The sequence below is a fragment of the Sabethes cyaneus genome, chromosome 1 (assembly GCF_943734655.1).
Source record: "Sabethes cyaneus chromosome 1, idSabCyanKW18_F2, whole genome shotgun sequence".
Taxonomy (NCBI): Eukaryota; Metazoa; Arthropoda; class Insecta; order Diptera; family Culicidae; genus Sabethes; species Sabethes cyaneus.
The window spans coordinates 33271102-33290017 of record NC_071353.1 but is presented as its reverse complement, the minus strand read 5'-3'; the positions used below and the strand labels follow the sequence as shown (position 1 = coordinate 33290017).

The 18916-nt window shown below is 39.0% G+C and overlaps 1 protein-coding gene across 4 annotated transcripts; it reads right to left on the bottom strand.

Annotated features, from left to right (window-relative positions):
- Positions 1-6518: 6518 nt before the first annotated feature.
- On the bottom strand, positions 6519-16278 carry LOC128743983 (protein CREG1). 4 transcript variants are annotated; one of them, XM_053840723.1, is made up of 4 exons: positions 16179-16278; positions 15469-15760; positions 6954-7313; positions 6519-6885 (listed from the first exon to the last, which is right to left on the bottom strand). In XM_053840723.1, exons 2-4 carry the CDS (start codon positions 15677-15679, stop codon positions 6641-6643), a joined length of 816 nt encoding a protein of 271 aa, XP_053696698.1. In that variant the 5' UTR covers positions 15680-15760; positions 16179-16278; the 3' UTR covers positions 6519-6640. The 4 variants fall into 4 exon arrangements, with proteins under 4 accessions (XP_053696698.1, XP_053696689.1, XP_053696680.1 ...); XM_053840714.1 differs by having other exon boundaries at positions 16169-16271; XM_053840705.1 differs by having other exon boundaries at positions 15469-15756; positions 16169-16271.
- Between the last annotated feature and the right edge of the window lie 2638 nt (positions 16279-18916).

Genomic DNA, 18916 nt, shown 5'->3' with positions numbered 1-18916 from the left:
AAGCGTGACAAAATCGGGTAAAAACGTGACAAAATCGGGGGTGACAAAATCGGGTCAAAAACGTGACAAAATCGGGGGTGACAAAATCGGGGAGTGACAAAATCGGGGAGTGACAAAATCGGGTTACCACTGTATCTTGCATTTGGTCTGTTAGAAGTTGTACAAGTGGCTGGTAGATAAGATGAAGAGCGTGTGAAAAGATGGGAGGGTCACAACTACGGAAGTAGAATAATATAAGGAAGGCTTTGTGTCTCTTTCATTATCTTTGGAGAGACGTACAAGTTGCTGTAGACAAAAGGGCCGCTGACCGAGGAGAGCTAATCAAGGGGAGGAGTAGATATGTCTAAATGAGGTCTTTGTTTTTTGTATTATGAGAATTTGCAAACTGAAACGTAGTGTTGTGAAGCCCGCATTCGTGTGGTCCAATTTTGTCTCACGGTTTTCTTCTAACGAACACATATGCATGAGCATTTCTTTTGGATTTCTTTTCTGATATTCTCATACACTGCGACAAGTTTTTGCCATAGTGTATTTACCCAGGTAACCAATAAGCATTTCCAATGCAATTTAAAAGCAAGCCAATAAGCATTTAAGTTGCCTTAAATGCTACTTAAAGGCTATTTTGGCAAAATATGCGGCTATTTTACTGCTAGCCCTCTTATAGTGCTGACAATGCTTATTTGCAGCTAATTACCAACAAGAAGAATTTAAATAGAATTGTGGATGCCAATTTACAACAGTTATGCAGTCAAAAAGCTGATAAAAAACAACCTGCAGTATAAAACGCCAGGGATGCTAATAAACGACTGATTTACTGCTTATTTTAATGCTTATTGGTTATCTGGGTAGTTATCACCTCCCAGTTGACCTCGAGGTATGATGCTGGTCTAATAAGCCAGTCATCATATGTTCGAATCCCGGCTGGGAGAGGCTGTTAGAGTCAATAGGATCGTAGCAACTGGCCCTGCAATTGTCCTGCACTCTAACAGCTGGCTGCAAACTCTGTCGTATAAAAAAAAACTGAAGGTCAAGTTTCGATAACGGAATGAAGCACCTAGGCTTTGCAATGTTTTGCTGTTTAGTTATCAGCCACGTTCGTTGCTTACGCTCGTCATTGTAACCCAGCAGTTGATACCTATCATCGCTCGCATTGGCCCGCACACTTACCCGCGTGTGTAAGCGAGGGTGTAGAATGAAGAAGAAAAGTAAAATCCGTATCCATACATCCAAGTGTGCCGCTCGTGCTAACGACCTATGGACAGCTCGTGAGCTTTGGATTCGCGGGCGGGATGTGTAGAAAGTTGATATGAATCTGTACACTCGCGAGTGTGTAGGTAGCAGAATGTATGCACACAGTGCCAGCAGTTGTTTGGCGTAGGCTTGCGTCAGTGGAGTAAGCTTTGGATGCTATGCTTTTCACACTCGCTCGCCTGAGATTTTCCATCTTATCGAAAACAGATGTACAAGTGGCTGAAAGACAAAAAAATGGTGGCCTCAGATGAAAGGGGAGGTGCGAATCACGGAAATCCCCGTCGCGGGTAGAAAATTATTTAAACTTCTCATTCGGTAGTTCCACTCCATGATACTATGAAACACATATGATTTCATTACTTTGTCTACCATTCCCTCTGTTTATTGGATAGTCTACCGTTTTTGATGTCTAACCTCATTATGAAGTTTAAGTCAACAAACATGAGGTTAAGTTTATACATTCTCTTTTAGATTTGAACCACTCACACAACTTAGAACGGTTTAAATGCAAGATAATTACAGCCACTTTTACTTATTTGTACCTCCCCCTCCCCTTTTTAGCGACCACCCCGCTTTTGTCAACCCCCTGTGTTGATGTACTTATGTCAAGAAACATGTACGCTAAGTTTAATCAAGAACAGTCAAGGCGTTCCGTAGTTATGGCGCAACTCGTTTACTTTTATATACTTAAATATGTTAAAACCACACATATTCAAAGTTGATTTATTTGAGATAGACAAAAATCCACTCTCCAATTTTTTGATATTATGCACAAAAAATCACGATCTTTCAAACGCAATCAACCGATTTTAATTCTGTTTGCACCTTTCTGAGATACTAACATTTGAAAACGGCCTATTTTTATCATAAAAATTAATATAAGTGTAGAAGTAAAGTAGATAGCAAATTTCTTTTTTCACCAAAAGTTGCGTCTTATTGAGCCTCAAAAGTCATCTGAGGAAGTGTTTTGCGAGAATTGCAAAATAAAAAAGTTATGGAGAAAAATCGCAAAATAGCAGGGTCACCCTAACTTGACTCAGGAAAATCGCTCTAATATGAAAACGGTTCGAGATAGAAGGATTTCGTCTTCTGCAATATTACTCAAAATACTTCAAGCTATAAAATTGTTGAAGTAAATATCGCTCTATCTTGTTTCGTTTTGAAGATAATTTTTGGATCTTGGTTAATTTAAGGGTCACCCTAAAATAGCTCATGCCAAAAAAAGCGGCATCCTAAATCAAGATTTTGTTGCTTAGACGTAAATAGTCTAAAATCAACGACTACTGAGTAAACAATTTTTTCCACTTAATTTGGCTTTCTGGACCATAGTGCAGTGGTATTAGGGGGATAAGGACTCTCATACAAATAAAACAGAAATTTTTGCGTACCGTCATCCGGGGATACTTGCAACACTTTTGAACTTTGACTTAGTATAACTTTCGAAGTATACCGTTTAGGTCCAAGTGTAAGTAGCCAAAACTTGTATAGTGGTGAGTACTTTTGATTTATGATTATGAGAAAAAATATAAACTAACTGAATCTGTATAATGAACCGAAAATAGGGGTGTTGCAAGTTACCCAGTAAACGGGGTTACTTGCAACACTTTTCTGATTTTGCGTTTCTTATGATTTTATATCTGATTTCAAACCGCGAATGACTATTTTAAGATATTTTGAATGTATTTGTAGTAAAACAAGAAATACTGGAGGCGTTTTTTGTTTCCCAATTTCGTTTATCGCTTTTTTAAAGATATTCGGTGAAAACGCAGCATGTCGGCGAACTCCAAATTGCCGTTTCAAGGCACGTGGAATTTTTCACAATTTTAATTTTTCTGGAGATGGTGGTAAACAAAATAACATCGTACAGATGCAAATTTACTTTGTACATACTGTCTATTACGATAATTTTCATTTTTTCAAGTGCTGCAAGCCGCGCCATATTGCAAGTAACAACACGAATTCATCGTTTCTTCTCCAAGTTCAAAATATAAACAAAGCTCAAAGTTGCTATTTGTTAGCTTATATGATGCACTTATTGTGAACAGGAACCAAACAATAAAAAATAATTCCATGTCAATGAACTGACGCAACTTTGCGCATCCATTTTTCCTACTCTGAAAGTGGTATTACTTTCCAATCGTATAAAAACAAACAAAACAATGATATAATGAATTAAACTTAACTAAACAATAGGTAAACGTCCCTTCTTTAAAATGGCATTGGGTACAAATGGTTGTGTTAACAAACAAATGCGTTAGAGCTGTCAAAAGCGCGATGCGCCAAAGTGTTGCAAGTAACCCCGGTGTTGCAAGTATCCCCGGATGACGGTAACTCAAAAACGAATCGAACTCGAGAAATTTTAGAATCTTTCATAAAACATTAATAAATAACAAGACCACCAAAAACTATCAATAGTAACATTAGATAATTCAGCGCGCGACGGCCACAGGCCGCGAGTGTTGCCGGCGACCTGCCGTCGGAAGCGCCGACCACTGCGGGAGGCAGCCCCCCGTAGAGATCACCTCTATCTAGGTTTATTTATTTTCCTAGATCTACAGGTCTCTACTACTTTCCTTCAGTTGGGTCACCCCTGCGAAATTGTATTTTCTACGAAAAGATTTTCCGTGAAATGGTACATCCCGCGTAAGGTTTTTCGCGAAATGGTATTCTGCGAAACTCTATATTCCGCGTTATGGTCAACCGAGAATTAGTGTTCCGCAAAATGGTATTCGGCGAAATGATTTGTAATGATGGCGAATATTTTAATGCTATCCGCCTTATATTACCAGACTGCAATGGGGGGAGTTTCTGCTTTACTGTGAGGAAAATTTGTATATTAAAACACCCATGAACTCCTCAGAAACTTGCAAAACTCGAGATTGTGATAAAGGTCATCCGAGATTCACGATTTATGTACAACACAGTTTAATTTGTGGCAATACGAAGTTTGTCGGGTCAACTAGTAAATAAATAAATCTTACTGGACAGTAACCGACTTTTCTTCAATTACGACAATATCTTTATCAATTTTCAGAGAGCGTAATAATGTGGTTATTAATAAATCAGGCTGCATTTTTGGTATTTTTGGACGAAATACCATAAGTTCATTCCCGAGAATCACGTAACCTTTTTTAGGAAAGATTGTCTCAACGACTGTAAACAGGTATTTCATAAAGGAAGCGTTTGGTATGGAAGATCCAAGCCTTTTCTTTTTCGTTGATTTTAAGCAGTTTAATGACATTAGATATCATTTTTGGTTCCACTTGATTCCTTGGAATTCAAACCTATAATTCGAATGATAACAAATGTGGGAGTTACAGTATATAGTAAAATCATCAACTTTTGAAGGTTTCAATCATTTCAAATCCGATCAATTATCTCTAGAGTAGGGCGGGGCATAAGTGCGATATTTGAAGTTGTCATCAGTTTTCGTGAGATATAAAGAAGGACAAAAACATAATATATTTTATAGTGATGCAGGAACTCAATGTCTTCACATTCAACTATAAATCACCTGCGGCAATAGTGTTATGCAAAATAAATTCTTCTTTCTTCTGATCAAGTGCAGATTCGCACTTTTACCCCACTAGCGGGGCAAAAGTGCGAATGCCGCGGGGCAAAAGTTCGAAGCTAGAATCCATGAAATTAGCCCAGCAGTAGCTAACAAAACCATATTATCTTCAATCTGCGTTATGTTTCGGTAAGTAGTATTCTTAATTTGCACCTTTTCTATTTTGCGCTGATGTGTTGCAGCCTCCGTTAGATCGAAACTTTTCCAAAGGTTTGTTTTTTGTTTCATCAGCGGAAACACATTGTTTTTCTTCGGCCAACATCTGTAGAGCACACAGTTTTCTGCAGATCTTGCATTTCTAGTATCTGTAATATAGTGCCTAAAGCTGTATATAATTAGTTATACATTTTTGCCTCGTTCATGTATCGCACTTTTGCCCCGTCCGTGAATCGAACTTTTACCCCGCTAGGCGCTTGACGGGGTTAAATTAAATTACGGAAAAGCAAAATTATATTTTGTAAATTATTTTCGCCGTATTTTCAAAACAGATATGTGAGAAACAGAAACGCTGCTACAAATTTTCAACAACTAATATCCTCCTATTGATATCGTATTTGCCGTATAACGAAAAATTACATCAAAAACGTCCTAAAATAACATTTGCACATAACTCAGCAACTATGCTTTGTAAGCAACCAAAGTTTGCGTTAGATTCAAGCTGTCAAAGTAGTCACCCATCCATGCCAATGTAGAAAATTTACTCGGAATCTGCACCGATAAATCATTGAATCGCACTTTTACCCGCATCGCACTTTTACCCCTCCTTACTCTATATGACCGGTATGTTTTGTGAGCTGAGCAATGGCAATAATTTCGCAACATTCTAAGCAATTAGCGATTCCGCTGAAAATAGAAACCAAACCATGATAAATTATAACCCTGCATTCGCCAAATTGAACTGTTCACCGGAAACTTTAACCTACCATCCAAACAAGTGTATCAATTACGTGCGGAAAGTTATTGATACAGTGTCTATTCATCCGCAAGCGCACAGAATCACCGAATTCGTGCTGAGCAAAATACAACATAAATTAAATCGTGCAGCTGCATTCGTTCAAGTGCTATAATGCGATACGAAATTCCGCAAAATCGATGTAGTCGTTTCGCTCATTTCTTTGTCAAGACAAAATGCTGCGGCGGAATGCCAATCCGTGGCAAATGCTAGCAGGTAGTGGAGAATTGCTTCTTTCTTCTCCACCATTGCATGCATTCAATATCGCTGTGCTGCTATGCAACGCACTGTTGTGCAAAATGCAGTATTATACCAACTAAAAAAAAATAAAGGAAAAAAGGAATCCACTTTGGAAAATTGGAAAATTAAATTCAATTCTGAGCGCAACCTTCGCCAGCACCAACGGCCGACATGGATTGCTGTGCTGTTGTCATCATGGTTTTCACCGGAACTACCCGGACAGGACTGCAATCGCATCCTAGCTAATGCAATCATCTAGCATCTAGCTCAACGCTGCACGACGATAACGCGTGCAAGCTCTCGATTGCCTTGCCGCCAAACAGCGATTATTGTTGTGTCCATTTTCCTTCAACTGCTACCGATCGGAGCTCCGGGTGATTTTCAATCAATTTTATATTGCTACGTTCGCCCCGGGGGGTCTGCCTGCAGGGAATAAGCGAGTTATGTACGAACGTTTTAAATTAGTTTATTTAAATCAGTCAATAAAACGTTTATGTTCTGCTGTCAATATTTTTTTTTATTTACCCCTAATCAGTTCGTTAGCGTTAAGTAGTTGGAGTTTTCACACCCAGAAAAGGTATCTTATTTGGCACAAATGACGAAGCGAGCGTATTGTTTTAGATAACTTATACTTCCAGATTAATGTGTCTAACCGGAGAGTCTTTTTGGATTTTGACCGTAATAGTCCTTCCGTCATCCGAATGCTGTTGAACTATCGGTGCAAATGGATCTTTAAGTGGGCTTGGTGCTAATGAAGTAGAGTCGGGATCAGCCTTCATATACTCCTCGACTGTTACGTAGTGCGGCCCACCGTAGTAGTCAAGCACAGCTATCTGAACAATATCCAGCTTGCATAGGAAAAAGTTATGCGCTGAAAGGAAAAAGAAAGCCAATTCAGTTCAACTTATTTTAAAACCAATTTCATCGTTAATCACTCACTATCCAACCAATGTTTCGCGGCCGGATGTCGGCTGAACATGGCATTGGTACCAAACTTGAACTCGTCGCTGCCTTCCTCGACCCTGACAGCCCGCCCGGAGATCATAATCCGAGCACAGGTAGGCTCCATTGGGTCAACGCCTTGCTTGCTGCACTCGAGATCCTGATCCATCGACAGCAGAATCGTTAGCCGGTTGTCCTTGCTCAGATCCTGTGCGGTGTAGTCCAGCATCGTGAGGTAGAAGAACAGAGTTCCGGTGGATTTCTCGCCACGTGCACTATCAGCTGCGGCTATGATGTTCACCATTGGATAACCTTTGATGGCGTCGACCGTGGAGATTGATCCCATAGATACCCACTCTGCAGCAGGAAGAGAAGAAAGGGTACAAGTAAAATGATGAACTGAATCGAATGCACATAGGTAGGCAACGGTAGAACTGTTTGCAACAGTTTCAACAGACAAAGCGCGCGCCAGGAACTTCTGCAATCGCGTGTTTTGATGTTATGGAGTGAATGTGGCGAGAATTATGATTGCATACTCTGCAAATGATACATATGGAAGTTGTTTTCTGCAGCATGCGTGGTTTCCATGATAATTTTTTGCGATAGAAAACTTTCTCCTGGGACTGAGCAAATGTCGACACTTGGTTTTGCCTCCGGATATAATGAGTAGTTTTAGTATGCCTCGCATCGTCGCAACTCTAATAACTATCGCATTCAGGAAAAACTCAATGGTAATAATGTACATCAACACAAAAATGCGACGAAGGCATCTGAGCCACAAAATACGAAATGAAAATAGCATAGAGCACATCTGATATGATGTGAAACCCGTCGGTTCAGAAAAACCAGTTGAGAAAGAAGACACTACATAGTTCTGATTTGCAGACTTCATCAGTGCATATTTGAATTAAAAAAATTCCTAATACTCTACAAGTTAAAGAAATTAAGTTAAGTAAATTGAGAAAAATTAAGCTTGCATTTTTCTACTATTTATCCGTTATTCCAAGAGATACGCATTTTGCTGCAAACTTGCAGGCTTTACCAGTATTTGTGTTTTGTTTAAAACAATTTCAACCCAAAAAAATACATCAACCGCTCCTCCACTTTACTAAAAAAAAAGAAGACTTACACCAAAGAAATTAAAGCCCCTTTTAATCTGCTATCGAATAAAAATAAAACTCTACTGATAAATGAGCAAAAGTCTGTTTGGCACGTACGCTTCTATTACGTTATCTGTTTCGTGAGCATTTTTCAACAAAAAGAAGATGATATCTGAAGTCCGGTCATTTTGTTGACGCGACGATTAAGTACCGGCAGTGCTCTTCACACAAAACGTTTAATAACCCGTTTCGTACTAGCATTGAGAAAGCGCAACACATTTTTTTCTCTATTCTAGTGAACGCAAATGTATTTTCACAGCTGTAATTTTGTCCTGAATTTAAAAAAAAACAGATCGATTAGATTTTTTTACAATTTTGTTTTGATTCTCAGGGTCCAAGTTAACGAGTGTTACCGTTGAAAATGGTGCATTTCTTTCCATCGCGTATTTACGAAACCTAAACTTAATTATCGGGTAACCAACATGTTTTGGACCCCATCAGCAGCTGTACGTAATTTGGACACTTCCATTTGATTTTGCTGTAAGTGTCCAAATTATGTACAGCTTCTGATGGGGAACAAAATACGTTGGTTACCCTAAATCAGAAAATATTTGATGAGGTGAAAAATTACAAAATTTGCAATCAACACGGGTTCTGCAAAGGGTAGATCAACTACCCACCACAGAATCTTATTTGACAAACAGACTGCAGATTGTCCGATTCAAATCACACTTTTCACTGACCCAGTTAAGATAACATCCGTGGTTCCACAGAGCTCTTATTTTGGTCCTTTACTTTTTTTCATTTTGTTTGTTGATGATGTTATTCTTGTATTGAATCGTCTCAAACTATTGATTTGTGCCGATGACGTAAAAATATACATGGAAATTGCAACTTATCTAGACCTTCAAGTATTCCAGCAAAAGATCGATGTGATGATGGTCCCACCTCATTCATTAACGTGCACTGCCCGCACGAAGGTAGGCTCGACGATGAGAAGGAAGCGAGGCTGGAGGCAACGTACGACAGCTGTTCGCCACGAACCATCAAGATCGTTATCGAGGATATGAACACCCAGGACGGTAGGGAAGAAATGTATTGCCAGATGATAGAACCCTATTGCCCATAGCCATAGCCCCATCACGGTGTTCAAAATACCGTTATTAAAAAATAAAATAGGCTATTTAAACGGCAAATGCCAGTTGGTTTGTATTGTCATTCTACACCTCTGAGCTAATTTAAATAAAATCGATTCACGAATTTTTGAGTTATGACCTTTTGAAGTTTTAAATCGCAGATTGCTCATATAAAGTAAATAAAAATCTTCAACGACACTTCCAAAATGAACGTAAATCACAGTCGGTATTGATTTTTTATGCAACATATGCCCATTGGCGACCATTTTAAGAGTTTTACGTTGTTTTGGGACTAACCGGAAATGTTCCAGATTAAGTTATCGCTGTGGGAAATGGCCAGTATCGAACATGAACAATGACTTATCATGCGACACCTCAAATTACGCCAGAATTTAAAAACTAAATCAATTAAAAAACTAAGTCATATCAACTACCTAGCGCCCCGTTGGTTATATCTGAACAAGTTCCGGGGACTTCCGGCAACACCCAGACAAGTGTCCTGTTTCGTCAATGAACAAAAACTTATCATGCGACACCTTAAATCACACTAGAATTTAATAACTAGATCAATGGAAGCCAAAGTTGCTATCTAGGGTCACGTTTGGTCATATCTGGACATGTTTGGGGGACTCCGGGAACCCTTAGGAAAGTCAGTAACACAATGTGGTACTTTTTTGTTAATAAAGTCATGTTTGGAATTGGCCATTGTGGTTCTAGGTACTCAATTTGGCTAACATGGGTCTATTTTAAAATTTTTTGTGTGATTTAAGGTGTCGTATGATGAGTTTTTGTTCACGTTCGGTCATTTCCTTGGTGTTTCCGGAGTCCTCTAAACATGTCCAGATATGACCAAACCTGACCCTAGATAGCAACTTTGACTTTAATTGATTTAGTTTTTAAACTGTGGCGTAATTTGAGGTTTCGCATGATAAGTTATTGTTCATGTTCGATTCTGGCCATTTCCTACAGCGATAACATTTCCGGTTAGTCCCAATACAGCGTAAAACTCTTAAAATGGTCGCCAACGGGCATATGTTGTATAAAAAATCAATACCGGCTACGATTTACGTTCATTTTGGAAGTATCATTGAAGATTCTTATTTACTTTATATAAGTAATCTGCTATTTAAAACTTCAAAAGGGCGCAACTCAAAAATTCGTCAATCGAATTTTTTTAAAAATTGGCTCAGAGGTGTAGGATGAAAATACAAACCAACTGGCATATGCAGTTTAAATGGCCTATTTTATGCTCCGAGCCCGTTTTTCCTACACAGAGATACCCACAAAACCACCTGGAGATCACCTGACCAACGTACAATGAACCAGATTGACCACATTCTTATAGATGGCCGGTTCTTCTTTAACGTACGTTCTCTACAGGGTGCCGATATTGACTCTGACCATCACCTAGTAGCAGTATATGTGCGCTCAAAACTGTCAACCGCATACCAGATACGCCAAAGCCGTCCCCCTCGGCTGAACAATAGGCAGCTAAATAACCCGAAATCTGCGCGTGAATACTAGATGAGGCGTTGCCTTCTTCCGAGGAGTTAGGTGCTTCAAACCGTGAAGACGATCGGGGCAGAATACGCTCGACCATCGGTGAGGCACTAGGTGTAGAACCCTGGAGAATATAGAATGTTTTTGGATTGATGGAGAATGCCCTCAAGCGTTGGAGAGAAAGAAAATTACTTGGAAAACTATCAGAGCATTGCCACTAGGGAGAACTAGACCAAATACCGACGAGCAAGAACCCAGTTGACCACAACCATGAGGAGTAAAAAGCACCAAAAGTAGGACAGAGATCATGAAGAATTTTATAGAATAGAAGAACTATTTCGAGGCAATGACACGCACAAATTTTACGAGAAGCTGAACCAAACACGTAACTCGTAACCGACCGTACATACCGAAACCTAGCATGTGTAGGGTCGAGGGAGGGAATCTAATCACAAACGAGTGTGAGGTGCTCGACAGATGGAAACAGTTCTTCGATGAATACCTCATGGCGAACTTGCAGATGAAGACGAAACGGAAGTTTACATTGGAGTGCCCAAGGGAGATAGTAATGTTTCAGTACCTGATTTCCAAGAAGTTGAACAAGAAATCGGGTTGCTGAAGACTAACAAACCCGCTGGTAATGCAGCAGAGCTTTATAAACATTGCCGAGAAATGCTGGCAACGGCTCTACACTGGATAATTTCCAAGACTTGGGAGGTGAAGAAGCTACCGGAGGAATGGATGAAAGGAGTGGTTTGTCCTACCTCAAAAAAGGTAATCGGCTCGACTACTGCAACTATCGCGGCATAACGCTGGTAAACACCGCCTACAAAGAAACTCTCCCGGGTCCTGTTACACCGGCTATCACCGATAACAAAAGGTTGCGTAGGGAATTATCAGGCCGAGGATCTGCTTGGCATTCGCTTTAATGTACATTTCGTCGTCCGTTACGACGCACGTCGGCTGCGCCAACGCCTTCTTTACGTTGCAGACTTGAAGTCCAGTCAACTTCATTGTCTGCTGGACTAACCAGGCGGAAGAATGGACCTACTTGGGCATGTCCTGGATCGTGAGGTTCAGAACAATAATCCCTCACTTTCCTTGCCTTCACGGAGTCCGTAATCTTTGCTTTTCTTGCGCTTTTAGCTCGCCGCTAGGTCGTTTGGGGTTCCTTGCACGATTTTATCACACGGGACACGATCGAATGGTCGTTTCCCAACTGTTTTGCGATCCACCTTTGGAGCTGGTCTGGATCTTTAAGGACTGCGCCTTCAATTTTTTTCGAAGCACTTCTTGCTTGGAAGCCATCTTGAAAACCACTTGACAGATTGTGACGAAATTTTTCATATGTAAACATTACACTCTAAACCAGTTTTGTTCAATATTTCATCAATTTTTACCCATGTAATAAAAAGTTGTACACAAAATATGTTGCATTTTTTTTCGAGTACAATCTTTAATAGAATAATGAGTATTGACATTATGAAACCATAGGCGTAACTACCCAAGGAACAAAACGGCAGCACCTAAACAAGCAGGTGTGGAATAAGAGTTGTTTGATAGCATTCGGTGCTGAATAAGCGAATTTACTGAATTGTCTGTTGTTTAAACGTCATAACCTATATTTTTTCTAGCTTCTAATCAACATCTATACGTTGTTATATAAATGCGGAATAAGAGTCGAATAAACGTTATGCAAACGTATCGGCAGTACGGCTAAGAGCAGATGTGGAATAATGGTCGCTTAAAAGCTACCATGAAAATGCATGTCGAACAGACGTTGTGCAAACGTGTCAGTCAAGGCCAATTGTGGAGTAAAAGTGGATTAAGAGTGGAATGAGCATTGCGCAAACGTAACAGCAGCATTACGGAGATCAAATGTGGAATAATAGTGGAATAAGTGTGGAATGAGCGTTGCGCAAATGTATCAGCAGCATTGCTGAGAGCAAGTGCAAAATAAAAGTGGAATAACAGTGGAATAAATGTTGTACAAACGAATTTGCAGCATTGCTGAAAGCAAGTGTGGAATAACAGTGGAATAAATGTTGCGCAGCATTACTGCGAGAAGGTGTGGAATAAAAGTGGAATAAGTGTGGAAAGAGCGTTGCGCAAACTTATCAGCAGCATTGCTGAGAGCGAGTGTGGAATAAGAGTGGAATGAAAGTTGCCCAAATGCATCAGCTGCATTGCTAAGAGGAATTGTGGAATATGTATCGATTAATCGTCGTACAAACGTATCAGTAGCACCACCAAGAGCAGGTGTGGAATAAAAGGTGCTTGATGGCAGCCAATAACACCAATAACTTGAATTACACTTTATACTTTACACTTTATAATTTATGCTTTAAATTTATGTTAGGTACACTTTATTTTTTTTTTTTGGTACATTAAGAATAGAAAACATTTGCATAACCACTTTTAGCCGCCGCAAATCTTTGCTGGTCGTGGAAATCCTTTTAAGTGTTGCCTGTACGGTGTGTATCTTTTCCCTCGGTGTGTTGTTGTCCCTCGTCGTACCGAAATTTAACTTTAACAAACTTATATCCAAAAGCAGCCGGCTGCTTGACGCTTTGCGAGTTACTCACAATGGATTTACTCAGCGAGATGAATTCCGTCGGGCTAAAGCCGCCAGAATTGTTATGATCGGGTGGCATAGTGGCGATACCACCACTGCACCCGCTGCCGGTGCGCGAAAACACCACTGCTTCTCGTGCCATCCGCTGCTCTTTTTTGTTTTCTGGAAGCTCAGGACTATCTGCGTAAACTAATGACGGGGTGACAAAAGTACTCCTCCTCTGCGGTACTAACACGAATCACTCCTGCTGCTAACTAATCACTGCTGCTGCTAGTCACATCACTGCTAACTAAATGAACAATCGCTAACCGAACACTCTGGATTTCTGGTTTCCATTTAATTTTATTCAGTAGCACCGCTCACCGTCGTCAATATTCAAAAGAAAAAAGTCCTCTGCGTTGCGACTGTGTTATGTTGCTGGTGGTACAAGCGAAATGCTTTATGTTAGTACAAATAGTTTATTGAATGTGCGGAATAAATACTTCTAAAGTAATCTTGTACAGCAGATGCCAAACATGATTTAAGAAACTACTCTTCAGCGCTTAAATGTATTTTAGCCAATTTTTGTTCCACACTTGACAAACTTAAGCTGGTAAATCTACATCGGCTGAAAACTCGGCGCCTGTCATATGTCAGATTATCTCAGATGTGTTCGTTGACGGCTTCCGACCGATAGGATGTAAGTTCGAACCCGGGTGAATAAAAAAAGTATATGGCAGGCTTGATCAATTTAGAGTCAACCAATGATTTTCTACTAAAGTCTCTTATTAAATTATAATATATGCATACAAAAATGGCCATGAAAATAGCGAAACCCACAAAATAAAAAAAAATACTTCCTGCATATTTTTTTCTTTTTGCTTGTCTAAAAGTTGAACTGCTGTGGAATAAACGTAGCTTCAGTGTCATCAGCAGAAGTTTAATAAACATATCTATACGTACTGAATAAACATTTTACTATACGTTGCTTAACAGTCATACAAACGCATCTTCCACGCCCATATTCAGCACTGTGCTGCTTAAATTCTCCAGAACCAACTGTATAAGCATTGAACAGAGGTGTTTAGACATACTTGAAAAGCAGCTATACAGCTGTCGGTTAAACGTTTAATAAGCAAAAATTGTTCCTTGGGTATGTCACGAAACGTGTTTTAAAAGGCATGTGCCAGAATTACCCGATTTAAAAGTAATGTCATATACAGATTGCCAACCAAAGATTAAATAAAGGTACCAATTAGGCTATAGTGTAAGAATATAGTCTACATTATTTGACGATCATTTGATGATGAAGTGATGGACAACGAAACCTACATCAAGGCAGACTTCAAACAGCTTCCCGGACAGGAGTCTTAGACGGCAGTTGAAAGGAAAAAGGCGGCAGACATTGTCAAGCATATGAAACTATCGAAATTTGCTGAGAAATATCTGGTTTGGCGGGTTGTCTGTACCTGTGACTTGGAAAGCGACGTTTTCATTGTAACCCGAACTATAAACCAAAAAATAAAATTACGTGAATGAGTATCTAGAAAAACGTTCGACATCTTTCCTGAAGCAACAAGATTGTTCCGGGCTGTTTTGGATGCACATTCTGCAACCCACATTTTCTAGATATTTATACTGGAAAACTAAGAAAATTTACTCCGTTTTCGTAAAAGTATATTAAAGTATATTTACTGTTCGTTACTTGGTTACCGATATGAATATTTAAAGTAAATAAATGTTTAGGAGAATCGAGTTTTCCGTCCATTCTCTAGAATAACAAAAAAAATTGTGTTTGAATTGTCACTGAAAGCGGGTAAGTAAGTTCAGTGACAGGAATTGACAAATAAAAAAATATTTTAAAAATTTTCTAAGAATTGAACATGATTTTTCCTTAGAATTTTCTACCATTGTGGAAAATTTTACAGAAACTTTTTCCAAATGATGTTTTTTTAGATTACTGATAAAATTCTATAATGATACATCTTCGTTTAAAAAAGTTTGTTCTACGACACGAGATTCAAGAATTACGAACTTTTGAAATGTCGATGTCCGAAAAATCGTAAAATTTCTCTCGGAGTTTTTTTAAAAAAATAGTTCAAATTTTGTAAGAAAATATGCTCGAATGCAAAATATCATGAAATTCTGAGACTTTTCGGCCCATTTTGGATGATAATTTTGAAAAATACGCTATTGTGACTCATATTGTGGAACTTACTTACCCGCCTTGTGAACCAGATAACGCGCCATTTTGGCGTATTCCGTATGCGGTGGAGGTCCATTGCCGGGTACATCGTTGCTTTCCAGCTCGTTGCGATCGATGGCCGGTAAAACTGCTGCAGTAAACGTGTCTGGCGAACTGCGCGATTCTATTCCGCCCAACACAACTAACACTAGAAGACAACCCATCAGGATACCGCAAACGCGCAACATCTTGAGTAAATGAACTATCTCTGGTGGCTGATCTAATTGATGGTAGACAACCTTCTCGACTGGTATTGGATTGCTCACTAGCTGAAATAGATTCGGGAAGTTAGCAACGAGTGAATTCGCTATCGAATCAACGTAGAAGATTAGCTTAAAGTGGCTATCGATGTAAGCCACACTCTATGATAGTAATTAGTGCTTAATCTCCTCACAGTATTAGACACTTGAAATGCGAACGATCTTGAACATGTGTCGAACTCATCGTGATGATGTTTATTTTATGTCATTTATTATACTTTAAAACACACAGCGCTGTGCACATTAACTTTTCAGCTGATAATATGACAAATTTGCAAACTGATATTTTTGCACTGAAGGTCGCAAAAATCTGATTGCTAAGCCTTCTCCTTATCTTTCAGCTATCAACGCATAATAAACAACGCAACTAATGTTGACTTAAATTCGCACTTAGCTTTGTTTCTGCGCATGACTTACTTGTATTCACCTTTTCTCTTTGTACGCTGAGTGAACCCGGTTGAAAAGAGAACTGACACGATCAACACTCAACAGTCGTTCTGTTGTAAGTAGAAATTACAGACTGACTGCGGAAAAATAAAACCAGCTGATTTGTACCTACAACTACTAGGTACTTGCTGAAACGGCGCAGCAATAAAATGCGTCGAGAACGAAGCCGCGAGCAGGAGAGCGAATAAACTCTTATCAGATCACATCAAGTTATGCTGCGGCTGCATGCAGTTGGTTTAGTGAGACCTGAGTCGTGAGACATTGATGTAAGTATTTACGCTTTAGCATTTTTTCCATTATTGCTGTTACAGTTGAAAACCGTAATAATCGACGTGCGACATTCGGTATTATTCGTGTTCTGTGTGTCGCAACTACGTCGCAGGTGGGGCGCTGGATAGCGCATCATTGTGCGAACACAGCGCACCACGTGCGACGATGTTGCGACACGCAGAACAAGAATAAACGCGAATGTCGCACGTCAATTATTACGAAGTATAAACTTAACTCACCTTGTTCTAGTAGTGTATACTATTTAGTAAATAATTTCATTGTAATTCACAAATAATCACCTGAAATTAAGTTATATCTGTATCGTTAGTTAAGTTATATCTGATTCTAGCTTTAGCTTTCTAGCGAAAAACACACGCTAGAGGTTCAAAGGCATCAACTTTGCATTTCAAGAATTGGGCGACAAAACAACTCTGAAATCAGGTGGAACCACACAAGACCACAACCCAGCTCAATTTAACGCCTTGAAAACAAGGGAAGAGCAGAAAATGTCCCAACAAACATTTTTGTTCAAGAATAGCTTTTCCAACTATTGTATAGCTGAAACCAATGGAACAAGCCCTTTTAAGCTGCAATACAATAAAAATCTTTCTTGGGGTGGAACTTCCATGCCTACCAAATACTTCCTATATTAATAAATTGCACTAAGTCACTGAGCGTTATGCTACTAAATGTTGCAGTAAGAACGGAGAAGTGAAATGGTCATCGGTCATAAAAAAAATCTACTGGCACTTTGCGATGCTTTACTTTTTCCCTATCAGACAGCAGTCCGCACCCCACAGAAAATTGAGAACTGCCACAACCAGAAACTGAAATGCCATGAAACGTAGAATTTGTTTGTCCTCGTTTCTACCCATCTAATGAGAGGTTGCCTTCGATTCGCTTTCATCGATATGAACAAAGACGGAATCGCCAAATTTTTAATGAACTGATGTAATATAATGAACTAGCTACGGTTCTATGTGATCATTTCCCACAACAACCCATCTGGATAAGCACTCAAAAGTTTTGTTTTTTCAATGTTGCCCTCATTTAAAAGGCTGATAATCGCTGCATTACTTTTGATTTTTTTTTTCGACGACTTTTGGATATTAAGGGGGGACCCTACTCCGGAAAGTTGGAAAAATCGAAGTTTATTTTTTTGCATTTTCAAGACAGTTATACCTTCAGAAATGTCATGCCAAAAGGATTTTTTGATATCTGATCTCGTTGCAAACTTACGGCAAATATTGTGGAGTCACCTCATGGGAAGTCCATTTCTGTACGAAGCCGTTTTTGATATCTCAATTTTTCAATTTTTTATGAGCTCTTAATTGGCAATTTTTAATGAAAAAACATCTTTATTTTGGAAAAAATTGCCACTACCCAGATAACCAATAAGCATTAAAATAAGCAGTAAATCAGTCGTTTATTAGCATCCCTGGCGTTTTATACTGCAGGTTGTTATTTATCAGCTTTTTGACTGCATAACTGTTGTAAATTGGCATCCACAATTCTATTTAAATTCTTCTTGTTGGTAATTAGCTGCAAGTAAGCATTGTCAGCACTATAAGAGGGCTAGCAGTAAAATAGCCGCATATTTTGCCAAAATAGCCTTTAAGTAGCATTTAAGGCAACTTAAATGCTTATTGGCTTGCTTTTAAATTGCATTGGAAATGCTTATTGGTTACCTGGGTATTTTGGTAATTATTCGAATTTTCATAAACCGCTACGTAACAATTTAGGTATTGACCTAAAACTTCAAAATCATCCTTGAAATTCGTTCTACGATACTCCGTTGGATCCCGGCACGTACTGCCAGCGAGGAACTATTTTCTAGAGGGCATTCACGCGTCAACCTGCCACCAGCATAATAATCACTATTCTGGTATCCAAAAAATACAAAATATATCTTCAAATATACCTTAAACAATAACCAAAATACCCCAACACTAAACTATAATTCTAGTATCTAAAAAAATTTACGAAAATCTACTATTTATCGGTCTTCTAGACTAGGGCTCCCCTTAAAAGCTTTTTCGGTGATTTTTTATCTATGCGGCTGTCATCAGCAGAAGTTTAACATATCCAACACTGTGCTGTTTAAATTCGCAATAACGAACTGTAAAAGCATTGAGCAGAATTGTTTAGATGTACTTCAAAGCAACTATACAGCATTTGCTGAATAAAAGCTGCCGGTTGAACGTTTAATAAACAAAAATTGTTCGTAGGGGACGGAAAGACGACAACAATAACTTGAAAATACGACGAGAAAACGTCAAAACAGCGACAAAAAGAACAAAAACACAGCAAAGAAAAACAAAAAGACGTTTAAGAGGTGTCAAAAATGCGGACGGAATATGCTAAGAAAAATTTATTTATGATGAATAATACGAAAAGATATTTAATATACGGGTATCTAATATATTGGGTGCTAATCAGACCGATAGT

What these genes read in the sequence shown, in the direction of transcription:
- LOC128743983 (XM_053840705.1), bottom strand. An exon ending in TTATCTGGTTCACAAGGCGG is followed by an intron (nt 7,314 to 15,468) that starts GTAAGTAAGTTC and finishes TTCCTGCTGCAG; the next exon opens with AGTGGGTATCTATGGGATCA. An exon ending in CGCGAAACATTGGTTGGATA is followed by an intron (nt 6,886 to 6,953) that starts GTGAGTGATTAA and finishes TTTTCCTTTCAG; the next exon opens with CGCATAACTTTTTCCTATGC.